Here is a 14,032-nt window from a genome sequence, read left to right as displayed (position 1 = left end):
GGACAAAAAATAATGAAAAAACTGCACTTCCAAAAGAAAAAAAACACTTCTGTCAAATTCGATGTTAGACAATCGTGTTCAGACAAAATCGAAAACACGGTTGTCTAGCATTGAATCATAACAAGAAATGGCGAACCTCCACAAGACATTCCTTGTTAAGACACGTCAACATGACAAAAATTATCTCCTGTGGAGGCGGCCTGTTAACAATAGCCCATCTACAACTTTTATTAAGTAGTACATTTATCATTTGGTCACACCTTAAAGTTTTTGACATTTTTTTTTATTTTGAAATTTTCGCCCTAAATCGATCCATTCACAATAGTTATTCAGAAGCGTCAACAAATTAAAAAAAAAAAAACTGCTTTCAAGATCATAAACCCTTGTTCAAGTTTTTTCTATCTTCTCACGCGTTTTTTTGTTTAAATTTATTTCAGGCAATACAAAAACCTTTAAATAAAAATAATCAACACAAATTTCACAATCTTTTTGATGAAAACAATAATTCGAAGCATCTCAAAATCCTCAAAGACACGTCATAACAATTAAATTGAAATCAAGTGAACAAAAAAATTTCGGCGTTCGCACAGTGCCAAAAGTGCCTTTGGTTCTTTGTTTTTTTTTTTCTATTCGTAAAAAAATCTTATCGGGCTCACGGTGTTTAATAAAATATTATTTATATTTGGAAATTACCACCTTCCTACACACAAACTGATTTTTGTTATTTCAAATTAAAAGCAAAAACAACTTGAGTTATTTTAAGATAAAAAAATCTCATAAAAAACCATTTGGCAGTCTTGTTAAAAAGACGGACAAACGCCATCGCCACCAACACCATCACTGCCGATGCCTCCGTTGCAATAAACAAAGAAAAGAAGAAGAACAAACCAATTGGAAAAAACAGAACGACGACAAAAAAGCACAATCGTCTCTAAATACGTGAGGAGGACTTGTGTGCGCTAGTTAACACACAATTTAACAATTTTTATACTGAAACAATAGCGAAAGCGAACACGCGACGCGTTTTAAAAAAAATAGTACAAAGTACAATATTGTTTATAATAATATAATATTTTGATTTATTTCTTTCCGATCGAGTGTGCTTAAAATTTCATTATGAAAATCACGGTTACTACTTTGACGGACGAAATTTTTGTCCTCGATGTTTCGGAGGATTTGGAGCTGGAGAACTTTAAAGCATTTTGTGAAGTTGAATCTCGAGTTCCAGGACCACAAATCCTTGTGCTCTTTAATGGACAACCTTTGATGGATGACAAGAAATCTCTTAAATCTTATGGAATGAGTGACGGGGACTGCGTTGTCATTCAGCGCATTAGTTTGAATAGAAATGCGCCTGCTGCTGGAACAGCGGGGGGTGGACGTGTTTTAGGTAATTAAAACAATATTCAAGGCTATATGTAGTTGGTAGGGCTTTTAATAAAACATAATTAAAAATTCAATTATATTAAAAAAAATGAAGTACATATTATAATTCCATGTAATTTCTTTGTGGTTTTTAAGTACATTACATTTATTTTATAATTTATAAACTAGCTTACGCAGACTTCTATTTATAGCTCATAAATAGAAAAGAAATTTCCAATAACTTCGTTATCGATGTCGCATACCTATGTAAACCTTTCTTTCTAAACACAAATTTTAATTTCATGTGGTTAAAATTCATTCATATATGTTTTATTTATCGGAACATCAATCTGAACAGTAATTCAACCTCTAACGAACTTCATGCTCTTTCCGACCATTCTAAGGATTGTTTCTCTTTATCCTACTGAAATCGTCTGGCGATTTTAATGTACACATTTCTTCGTGCCTTGAGGTTTTTTTGGCCAGACAACACCGAAAGCAAGGTATGCCAAGATCCTTGCTGTGTTAAAGCTTGAAAACACTAGACTTGTTTCTCACCTCTGACCCTGATGAATATCTCTGACTATTAGTGTGTTATTGCCTTAACCCCTTTAGGCACATCAGACCACTTTGTCATATCTGCAAACTTCTCTAAACTAAAACTAAATGTTCTCAATAATTTTATCAATAACTTCACTATATTTCATCGATAGGTTAGATATGATCACAAATTTAATTCTTCCCGAAATGAAACATTTTATCCTGAGTAGAGGCAAAACTATCAAGGTAATAGAGAACAGATGGATTGATTCCAGCTGTAACGAGATTACCAAGCTTAGATAAGCTTCTGATGTTACAGAGCCAATCCCACTGAAGAAAACCGGAAAAAAGTTTAATAAAGCTTGAAAAGTCAGCAACGTGCATATTCTAAGAACCAGTACTTGAGCGCGTAAACGGATTCTTGATACAAATCTTATTTCGCAATTGTACAATAGCAAGATTTCTCAAAAATCGTGACATACACAAATTTGTTCTTCGATGGTCCAAAACCACTGCGTAAGCTTTGTCATCTATTCTATTTTACTGGTCTCTTTTCGAGAAAATGAAAAACAGGATTTGTCCATCCTGTCCCTAAAAAAAAAAACAAATGGTCCTCAACCGTTGTATTTGTAATGTTAGTATTTAACGATTTAAATAAATAAACTTTTTTTAACGTCAAACTAAAAACCGATCGCACTTACATCCTTTCTTTGCAAGGTCATGGCTTCATTGATTAATTATCAAGTTAAGAAATATCTCGATGAAGAAAAGCTTCTTCACCGATTGACTGCCAAGTAATTTTTTTATTTTGGCTTTCAGAGGACCAAGATTTGTATTGCCATGATTTGTAGCATTTGGTGTTGCACATATTCGTGCGACATTGCTTATGGATAATAATAGTGAAGTGTCGCTCGAAAACGTGAGACATGGCATCCAACGTGTTTCGTTGCAATATTGCAATAGGTCCACTCGTGATCTGATAGTTATACTTATATCACCGAAAAGTGGAACAAATCTTTTTCATATTCCTTTCCTGATTCTCATCCATGTTCTTCGGATGTATGTAGATATTTAATGGTAAATTAAGCTCATTAAATTTTGATCTTTATAGCATTGTCCAACGGGGAAAAAGAAACCGCGTAGAATGCTTCAAAAACTCAATACTGCTTACCATCGTTAAATGGGAACCAGCCTCCTATAACCTCCTTGCGTTTCTTGGGTAGAATACAAAATCGATTTATATGCCCTAGCGTCAATGTTTCTATAAATCTATTAAACATTTTGAATCAATTGTTAGGGCAGTATGAAAACCACAAATTCAACAGTGATTAACTTTTGCGATTGTAAACTGAAATACGATCGAATTTTTAAAAGTGGTAAAAATTAATTGTTATGAATTTAATATATTGAAACAAAAGCTTTATTGCAAAACGAACACCAATTTAAAATTCTCATTTTCTGTACAATGAAGAATTTAAAAAAAAATTAAATAAGAAATGCAATTGGTGGTATAATATAGAAAATTAAAAAAAATTAAAACGACTTCATTTTTGTAAACAAAATTAAAAGGGCAAAACATTTGACCAATTTTGCACGTCACTGTATATCTGAACAACGGCGATGGATTCATAAAAATGTATACTAATTTTATACTACTTTTATGTCTCTCGACTTTCACCGTGCTTCGAAGTACAGCTTGAGTCACATTACTGTTTCGGCTGGCTACAAATTATAATATTCGATGTTCACATACATATTTGCAAAAAAATTGCATAACAAACATTTCTCTGCCGGTTAAACATATGATTCATCTGCTGATTCATCATTGCCAATTCAAATACAGGTTTTATTAAGTCCAACTGTTGCGCTTCTGAACAGATATTACATGTCTTTCATCTATGATATTCTAGACAGATTTATGTTTTCAATAAATACATGAATGATTCAATGATACTTGATATTTTTAACAAAAGTTTTCCGACTTCCAAAATTATTGGAAGTTGTATGAAAAGTAGGTCTAGAAAAACCTCACTAGTTCGATTTACCCCTCTAAATAATTTCTATTTAGAAAATGATGCTGATAAAAAATTTAGTCTCTAAGGTTTTCAGAACTTTCTAATTAATTTTTTTTTTCGAACGAACCCAGAAAATATTAGCATTAAGTTTTAATTAAAAAGTTTAAGTGACCTCAACTCCATATCCGTTTCGCCCAGGTATGACAGTGGGCTCATAAGTTAGATGCTGTCATACCCTTACTAAGACGCAAATAATTATAATTTTCATTATTTTTTCACTTTGTTTGCATAAAGTTTTATTTCTCATCAGAAGATTTATTTTCTTAAGTTCCTTCTCCGTTCGATAATCTTCCCAAAATATGTTCCTCACCATGGGAACCTTTGTTACTGCCTTGCATTTTTAAACTGAATTCCAAATGTAGTTCACCTGATACATTACCTGAAAACCATTTATCAGTTCAATTCCTCGTATATCTTAATTTCGTTCGTAATGTAAAATCTGCTTGTGTCCATTTTTTAAGAAATACAATTTGTTTATACGAGTATTTTGAGACACCAACAAAATACATTGCATTTTTATTTTTCTTAATTAGAAATTGTGATCTCATTTTTATTTTTCTCATAAAAAACAACATCTTCCAAAATCGCAAAAACAAATTCTTGAGCTCATTTATTTAAAAATAAAAATATCAACATTTTTGTTTTTTTAATTTGCAGGCACGGGTGCACTCTCGCCACTGAGTTCACTGGATTTTAGTAGTATACACATCCCCGGTACATCATCGCAGCCAGTTCAGCCAAAAGAAGTAACAGTCGGCGAAGATGAGGATCCCGCAAGTGTGAGACAGATGTTTCTAACAAGTCCGGAACATTTGTCACTCTTGAAGCAAAACAACCCACGTTTAGCAGATGCTCTGCTTTCGGGTAATTTGGAGGCGTTTGCCAAAGTTTTGCGGGAACAAATCGAAGAAAAGAAAGAAAGAGAAATGCAACGCTTAAGAATGTTGCAAGCTGACCCCTTTGATACTGAGGCACAACGCATGATTGCCGAAGAGATCAAACAGAAGAATATTCAAGATAATATGGCTGCGGCTATAGAATATAACCCTGAGATATTTGGCACAGTTACAATGCTGTAAGTCTATTGGCATTGCACGATCGTGCAACATGTCCCTAAAAGGCAATGGTTTCTGATTTTTATTTTTTACAGGTATATCAACTGCAAAGTGAATGGTGTGCCTGTTAAAGCATTCATTGACTCGGGGGCGCAGACGACTATCATGAGTGCTTCTTGTGCGGAAAAGTGTCACATTAATCGATTAATAGATACCAGGTATTTATTATTTGCGGTTGCGGTTGAATGGATAACATTTTGTATTTGTGTTGTTTTTTTTTTTGTGTGTTATTGTCGCAGATGGAATGGAATTGCTAAAGGAGTGGGCACACAGCGCATTATTGGACGCATTCACATGGTACAAATGCAAATCGAGAATGACCATTTGACGTCGAGTTTCTCTGTATTGGAACAGCAACCAATGGATATGTTGTTGGGATTGGATATGTTAAAAAGACATCAGGTACGTTTATTTATAAATATGTATATTCTATCTGTACAATAAAGAAGTACATATAGTATTTTTGAAAAAAAGCTAAATTCTAAAACAAATCAAAATGCATGAATTCAATGCAACTGTGCACATTTTATGTGAGAATTCGTTCATATATCATGTTGGTGTTATTATTACCAAAATATGTTAAAATTAATTTAGGTCGAAATAGCAATTCAATTAAATCTTACATACATAATATTAATAGAGTTATGTTTATGTGACATTTTTTTTTTTGTTGAATTAAGGTATATAAAATGGTATTAATTTAAATTAAAATAGTTTCATTGACCATATGTCATGTTAACTATGTTTAGAATTGTTTCAAGGTAGGTAAGGCCTCTGCTTCGTTTGCAAATTTTAAACATGTCGTCGACGGTAAACGTTAGTACAAGTTTTCAAATGATGTATCGAATGCAAGATGTATTAGGTCTATTTCAAAGTATGGCATAAGCATTATGGATCTTGCTGCGGTGTAAAAATGTTTGAGCTTATTCGAGAAACTGAATTTTTCTCGCTGTATATAAAGATTTCACCGTCACTGTAAGATAGTCGCTAGTCGACTTTTTCGAGGGTGGACACAACCTTCTTTTGTTTTTCTTTTTACATAGAGAGAGAAAAATAGTACGATAAGTGCTTTGTCAACTTCAATGCCACTCAAGAAGCTATTGATCAGTTGTTCATCTGTACACATTTCCACCACATAAAGAGGTGAACTTTTTTTTTAAATTTGGTACAGATGATTTTTATGGGATTCTGAAAGTTGTGTTCGTAAGATTTTCAAGTTATTTCAAAATTCTCGAAAACGGGTTTAAAGTTTTAATTAAAACTATTGCAATACAACTGCATTTTTAGTAACTCTAAAAAAAATAATCAAATAACGAAAAAATGTCGCTAGCGTTGACGTATTTTGTTTTTTTTGCTCAAGTTCACATATTTTTTTTTTTTTTAAGTATCTTTTAATAAAAAATCAACATATTCGAATCAAAACTGTTGGCCATATACTATACACTCCATTCAGAATAGGTTCATAACATAAATTTCTGTATTCTTTTCTAACTCACAGTATAGACAAAATAATATTTTTATTTGTGTCATTATTTAAGATGTTCGCAGAAGAAAAATTAAAACATTTTCTTACTTTCTATTTCAGTTTTTTTTTTTTTTTCAACAGAACAGCTACTCATAAAGAATGATGAAAAAATTGTACAAGGAATTAATTTAAAACAAGTTTTTCGATATTTTGTCTTAAAATTGACGATCACACATGTTATGTTTTCAGGTAGCCACCTCTTAACATTTTTAACAAGGTTCAGATCTGTTTACTATTGCATATATTGAAATATTTCTTAATGTTGCACTCCCTCAAAATATTTTATTGGGAGTTTTTTGTGGGAGGAGACGTTGTCATGCTGAAAAAAATTGCTGAAAATGGTTCGCAAATACCAGAGAATCAAAGAAAAAGATTCTTTGTCAGTATTAAATTACAAATATATTCGCCCATTCTTTTACTTTAATTTTTTTTTTCATGCCGCAACACTTCTTTTTTACTTGCGCAAATAATCAAACTTTTCTTTTCTTTTTTTTTTGTGTGTGTGTGTGTCTTTAGCTCGAACTGCAGCTTCACTTAAAAAAATTACTTCAAACTTCGTAGTAGAGGGTTTTTGAAGATTCCTTATTGTTTCTAACACCAAAATTAATGGCTTACAAAATAAAATATTTCTAACGGTACTTGCCATAGTACCGTTTTCTTGATGTTTGAAAATTTTTGTACAAAAAATGTTAAGTAATTTTAAAAATCATTTTTAGATTTTAAAAATATTTTTTTTTATAAACTATGAAGTAGGTGTCAAAATGATGTCATAGGGACAACAAAATTAAAAGTTTTCTCATCCAAAAATACCAAGAAATATCATTGTATTTTTAATATTATTATTTACATATTTATGTAGGATTTCAAAAACTCCGATAGCATACAATTCCGTTCTTGGCTTAGTAAGAATGTCTACTAAAAAAATTCAGCCATTTTATGAGATAGAAACAATTGACCTAACATTAACAAATAAACTGTTTCTCGATTTTTTTCTTGTTGCTTATCCACCGCAACTGCTAGTAGTTTTTCCCCATCATTCTTTTTTTCCCTGGAGTCACCCTTTTTTAAAAGGGTGTATTCGCCAAAACTAACATTTTATCCGAAATCCACAAACATTTTCCACAGTCTTTTATAGCACCATAGATTAATAAGAATCATAGAACGCAGCATATAATTTTAAGGTAATGAAATAACTTTGAATTAGGTTCTTACGCACTTTAATTCAATATTTTGTAATTTTATTTAACAAATAAAAACAAAACAAAATAACACCAGTCAACATCTTTCTTTGACCTCAATCAATTTCAGATGAACATCGATCTTCAACGAAATGTACTACGTATCGGAACCACTGGAACTGAGACTCAATTCTTGCCAGAAAATGAACTCCCAGATTGTGCACGCCTTTCCGGTGGTTCAGATGAAATGAATGAAATGAGTGTTGTAGAAGAATCTACACGAACTGCAGAAGATGATGCAATCCGCAAAGCAATCGAAGCCAGTAAGATGGACACTGGTAAATAACCTTGATCTCGTGCAAAAGATTTTTTTCATTAATAGCAACAATTATTTTTAGATTCACCATCTACTTCGCAACCCCCAAAGTCGAAAAACAATGATGAGAAATTCACAGAAGCTGATGTCAATGATCTAGTGAAATTAGGTTTCAAACGTGATGACGTTATAGCTGAACTACGAAAACAAAATGGCAATAAAACACAAGCCACTGCTGCATTGATTGCAAAATCATTGAAATTTTAATATAAATCATCATCAATATTAGAATTAATAATAAATGCAGCGAATTCATGAAAATCCACCAATAACTTAAACAAACGAAGCCTATCATCTGAAATCTACCTCAGGCTTGAGCATTTACAAACAAAATAAAAACACCAACAACACACGAAAACGATAACATGCCGTGAAGTGAAGAGTATAATCGAGTGTTAGACAAAAAACCCAAAAATGGACTTCAATTACATTTATTTACACAATTTCTATTAAATTTATATAAACAAATATCAATAAGTTAGTGCAAATAACTTTTAATCAATTTCGCCTAAGTTTTTGTTTATATCTGATCATATAATGTAACATTGGATTATATTAATTGAGATAAAACAATTTATTTGGGTTAAATTTATGAGCTGGGATAATCTATTGTGTTTTTCTTCTTTCTTTTTTTCTTTTGGGGGAAGTTGACTGATTGTGAGTTTAAAGAAAATAAAATCAATAATCTAGAGTATCGAATGTAGTTTTTTGTGTATATCTATTGGAAATTTATTTATTTCAGTTTAACCAAACATCAAAAACAGTTGAAAAGTATACTCTGGATTGGGTTTACCAATTTTTCTGCTGAAGTGATGGAACGGAAATGAGAGTAGATTTTGATTTTTAACCATTTGTGTAATTTTTGTACCCTGTGGAGTAGTGTGGTCCACGTTATAAGGCAAAAAAATAAACCATATAATTCATTACTTCCCCACCCATTATTTTGCTACAGACATCAATACCAACATATGCTGAAAGTTTTAGCCCTCAAAAGTAAAAGGAAGAGGGCGCTCATCAGCATTGAAATATTAGACTTTGTTACCCTTAATACCTGATTATATCATATTAGGATTTGGCTTGGAGTTGGAACAACCAAGTAAATGATTTTCATGTTTCTTTGGTTTTGAGTCACTAGCTCATATTTCATTGATTGATTCTGTTTTGTTTTAACTTTAAGCAAAAAATACTTACAGACGAATTTAATGAACAAAAATTATCTGTGAAAATATCACTTAACTATTGGGTTTTTATGAAAGAAAAAACATATCATGAAAAACTTTACCACAACATAACTTAATTCACTTGATAAATCATAGAAAAAGTTAATTACAAGGCATGCGGACCCAGCTATAACAGCATCTGAGCAAAAACTTTAAGCCTGTTGAGCGCCCACCTACACTTTACCTAAAAAGCTGAAATTTCACGTGTGTAATACAAAACACATATGCAACCAATTTTTGAGTGGGGAACAACGGAAATGTAAAAACCAAAAAATTGGACCACCCTACTGTGGAGCAATGGTTAGTGCGGTAGTCTATGAAGCCAGAGGTCTGGGTTCGTATCCCAGCCTTCACCATTCTTAACAAATAAAATATATTTATATTTTTCTTAAGGGTACTGCCTCTTGCGAGAAATTGACAAAGGATTCACGAGTACCATTGTCATGAAAAAGTGCATCTCTGCTTAGCCGTAGGTTTCTTCTATTTTTGCAAATTAATTACACGCACCAAAGAATGGTTGAGAGTTGTTTGTCACTAGACCTTGCTAGGCCTTCATCGGGTTTCGTGCTACAAATTTATTACTCAGCCTTATTGCGAAAAAAAATTCAACGAAACTTTTTCCTATTTTGGAAACTTTGCTACAACGAATTATCTTCAAAATTGGGGGAAAAAATCCCTTCTGAAAACACATATTGTTTTTCCCAGAAAACTTTTTCCTAATTTGAATGCAGAAAAATTAGCGCAAGTAATTTGTGGGCGAAAACTTTGTTAGTCTAAAAATTCAAAGATAGGCATAAAAGTTAAATCTTTGGAATCAAATCCAAACAAAAATAAATAATAACGCCCGATAGCCCGTTGACATGATAAATCTGAAACTGCAGCTTAAACCAATGGAGGGATCACTATAAACTTTGTGGTTAAGTTTCTCTTTTTAAAAAAAGGTTGTTTTTCTCAAAAACGGCTCTAATGATTTTGATAAAAAAAATACATGACATGCGGAAATAATAACGTCGTACTTTTGAAAAAAAATTGTTTGGACCGTTATGAACGGTACTTGACATGGAACCATTTCGAAAACGTTTAAGCAACTCTTATATCAAAATCAAGCAAAAATCTCCAAATTATAAATAATTTGGATTAAAAAAATCAAAATTTTTTTGAAAAATCGATTTTTTGAAAACCGACCAATGAATTTTATTGAAACTTTGTTTTTACTATCGATTAATATTTCTTTCAAATAGAATAGCATTTTTTTTTAAATTTAATAGATATAACAAAAAAAAATATTTAAAAAAAACGGGTCTATCGATTTTCAATTTTTTGTTTAATTCTTTGTTAAGCCTGTCTAATGGTGGAGACCATTCGCTTCAGCAGCGTACTAGGCTTCATAGGATACATTTTCGACAGAAGGTTTAGGGCTTAGTGTTTTGCTATAATTAAGGGGTACAAAATAAAAAAAAGGAAACATTTTAAGGCCAGTTGTACAAACGTGATTCAGACTCAGATCTGGTATTTAACTCGCCGATTTCGGCGGATTAGCATCAACTTTGGTTCAAGGATGGATTTAGCTATTTCAACCTATATGGACCTAGAACCAGTGCTAAAAATCACCGAGTTCAAAGGATAAAAGTGGTTGAAATACGGATTGCGGATATTTATACAACTGGCCCTTAAAAAGTTAAACAACATTTTAATTATAGAGGAATAACTAAAGCAAATTAATTAGGAACCCCGCCGTTCTGCGGGGTAGCTTAAAATACTTTATGGTTAAAAATCATTGCAAAATAGAAAAAAACAACAACCAATACAATAAAAAACAAAATTTCAAGTAAATCCATTAAGCCGCTTTGAAGGAATCGATTTTCGAAAAAAAAAATTAATATTTTTTTAATAAAAAAAATTTCTTTGTACGAAAACTTTTTGCAATTTTCAACTTATATTATTTTGAATGCTTTTGTTTAGTAGATAATATCCATCTTAACATTATATCAAAATTTAAAGAAATTTCCACTAGCCGATTTTAAACAACTGAATTTTGAAAATCAAACTTAAATTTTGGCGAAAAAACCCAAAAACGTGATTTTCTTTAATTTAAGTGCAATGGCTACTTTAACTTATTTGTTTCATAGATACTACTAATTTACAATAAGAAACAAAATTTCAAGGAAATCCATTAAGCCGTTTTGAAGGAATCGATTTTTGAAAAAAAAAAAATTAATATTTTTTTAATAAAAAAAAATTTCGTTGTATGAAAACATTTTGCAATTTTTAACTTATATTTTCCTACTTTAATGCTTTTGTTTAGTAGATAATATCCAATATCCGTGGAAACTTCCACGAGCCGATTTTAAACAATTGAATTTTGAAATGTCACACAAAAGCCTAAATAGTGAAAAATTAATAAAATAATATTCAGAATGTAGGCCTACAATTTGGCAACCCTATTTAAATTAAAAACAAAAAAAAACATATCAAAAATTCTTTTTTGACCAAAAGAGTAGGTAATTCTAATTACCTATAAACTTTTGTTGACATTCCCTTCTTTCTTAAAATCACATCAAAAATGTGGGAAAGTACTTTGCAACCTACGCAAATGCTAAGATAAAGTAAAAATACTGGAGCAAAATGTGTGATATTTTATGTTATCTTTTGGCCCTTAACGCTATCAAATACTATACATTTTTGTTGAAAAATATTTTTTCGGTATATCTTACCACTTGCGTATTGTTGTCAAGTACATGCCCGTATTTTTGAGGTGGTACCCGACATTTTAGGATAAAAGAGGATGTCAACAAAAGTTTGAATTCTTTTGCTCAAAAAAAAAATTTGATGTGTTTTTTGTTTGTTTTTAATTTAAATAGGGTTGGCAATTTGTAGGCCTACATTCCGAATATTATTTTATAAATTTTTCACTATTTAGGCTTTTGTGTGACATTTCAAAAATTTTCTTATTTGATCATACTACAAAGATATGTTATATGTCATCTTTTCTTTTAAAATAGGGTTGCCACCTAGAAATTCGAATTTTAAAAGCGGTAACCCTACTTTTTCATTTTCTCTATTTATCTTTCTTTTGACACCAATTTGAACCCCTAAAGCCAGAACCATAATTGGCGGATGGAGTCGGAAGCTACTGTCAATTGTTGTTGTTTTCTTTGTATTTTCGACAAGTTTTCATCAGTCGCGTGCGGTTGCGTGCACTGTTCCCCTCCGTTTTCATCCGACGATCCGACAATTGAATCGTTTATTTTCAAAACATGATAAGTCCACTTTTTTTCAAAACTCGTTTTTTTAACTGAAAATGTTCTTGGGGGATAACCACACCTGCCTTCAAAATATGAAGCATCTACTCAGTCTATATTCGATTTTACAGCTAAGCGAAAAAAAATTTTACTGTCAAAACATCATAAAAGTCCCGGACTTATCATCTTTTGAAAATAAACAGCATAACTTTTTTATGAGTAATTGACTACACAAATAGAGAAGCTGAGTACTGACTCAAAATCTTAAGTTGAAAGCGTCTTTCAAGTAAAATAACTACTCGAAACATTACATTCTATTCCCAAATGCAATTGTTTGATAGACTGAGGCTTTAAAAAAATTGTATATTCATTTTAAAACTAATTTCACATTCGTTTATTTTCAAAGTATGATAAGTCCAAAATCGTTTTTATTTTTTATCTTTTAAACAATCGGTCCAAAAAGTAAATACCAAACGATATTCTGTAGCTAGGTAAAAGTTCTACAAAATATATTTTTTATATATTTTGCTACACTTAACAAAAGAAAATAGAACGTTTTTGAAATCATCAATTTCACTGGTCAACAAGGTTTTTGCCACAACAACCAAAATATACTTTTCTAGTAGTTTTTGATGTGTTGAACTCGAATCTGAAGTCAGAAAATTGTTATTGGCCTCCGTTTTTTAAATATTACCGTTAGAAAATGTCAAAAAACATCATTTTGGCTCCTTTCGAGGTTATGTTTTTATGTGGGGTAATACATTATGAATAAATTTGTAACGGTTGCTATAAGAACTGATTTTATTCGTTAAAAAAATGTTTAAATCTTTCCGATATCTCTTTTACTGCCCGAGATATTTAAAATTTAAATAGCGGTCTTTGAATCAGAAACAACACTGGCCAACCAAATTAAACATTTTTTTGCCACAAGAACCAAAATATACTTTTCTGAAGGTTTTTGGGTTGCTGAGCTCGAATCCGCAATTAGAAAAATTTTATTAGCCTTAGTTCTTGAAATATTACCGTTATAAAATGCAAAATAAAGGTTTTTTTTTATAACGTTTATATTTCAAGAACGGAGGCTAATAGAATTTTTCTGATTGCGGATTCGAGCTCAGCAACCCAAAAACCTTCAGAAAAGTATATTTTGGTTCCTGTGGCAAAAATTCTGTGACCAGTGACTTAATCTTTAAATTAAGTTTAGTTTCTCTTTGGCTTATTAACTGAAACTTAAGATATCTCGAGCAATAAAAGAGATATCGGGAAAATTTAAACAGTTTTTGAAAGTAGAATATCAGTTCTTATAATACCCGTTACAAATTTGTTTATAATTAATTACCCCACATAAAAACAGAACCTCGAAAACAGCCAAAATGACGTTTTTTAGCATTTTATA

At 31.3% G+C, this 14,032-nt stretch overlaps 1 protein-coding gene across 1 annotated transcript; it reads left to right on the top strand.

The window, feature by feature from the left end:
* The first annotated feature begins 354 nt into the window (after positions 1-354).
* Positions 355-8,868, top strand: LOC129910633 (protein DDI1 homolog 2). The gene is made up of 6 exons (XM_055988076.1): positions 355-1,390; positions 4,638-5,055; positions 5,131-5,253; positions 5,335-5,497; positions 7,929-8,136; positions 8,197-8,868. The coding sequence occupies exons 1-6, from the start codon at positions 1,117-1,119 to the stop codon at positions 8,379-8,381; spliced, it is 1,371 nt and encodes a 456-aa protein (XP_055844051.1). The 5' UTR covers positions 355-1,116; the 3' UTR covers positions 8,382-8,868.
* The last annotated feature ends 5,164 nt before the right edge of the window (positions 8,869-14,032 follow it).

The sequence above is a fragment of the Episyrphus balteatus genome, chromosome 2 (genome assembly GCF_945859705.1).
Source record: "Episyrphus balteatus chromosome 2, idEpiBalt1.1, whole genome shotgun sequence".
Lineage (NCBI taxonomy): Eukaryota > Metazoa > Arthropoda > Insecta > Diptera > Syrphidae > Episyrphus > Episyrphus balteatus.
The sequence above is the reverse complement of the archived record's forward strand: the minus strand, read 5'-3'. Positions and strand labels throughout refer to the sequence as shown.

What these genes read in the sequence shown, in the direction of transcription:
- LOC129910633 (XM_055988076.1), top strand. Translation starts at nt 1,117, where the DNA reads ATGAAAATCACGGTTACTACTTTGACGGACGAAATTTTTGTCCTCGAT. An exon ending in TTTGGCACAGTTACAATGCT is followed by an intron (nt 5,056 to 5,130) that starts GTAAGTCTATTG and finishes TATTTTTTACAG; the next exon opens with GTATATCAACTGCAAAGTGA. An exon ending in ATATGTTAAAAAGACATCAG is followed by an intron (nt 5,498 to 7,928) that starts GTACGTTTATTT and finishes AATCAATTTCAG; the next exon opens with ATGAACATCGATCTTCAACG.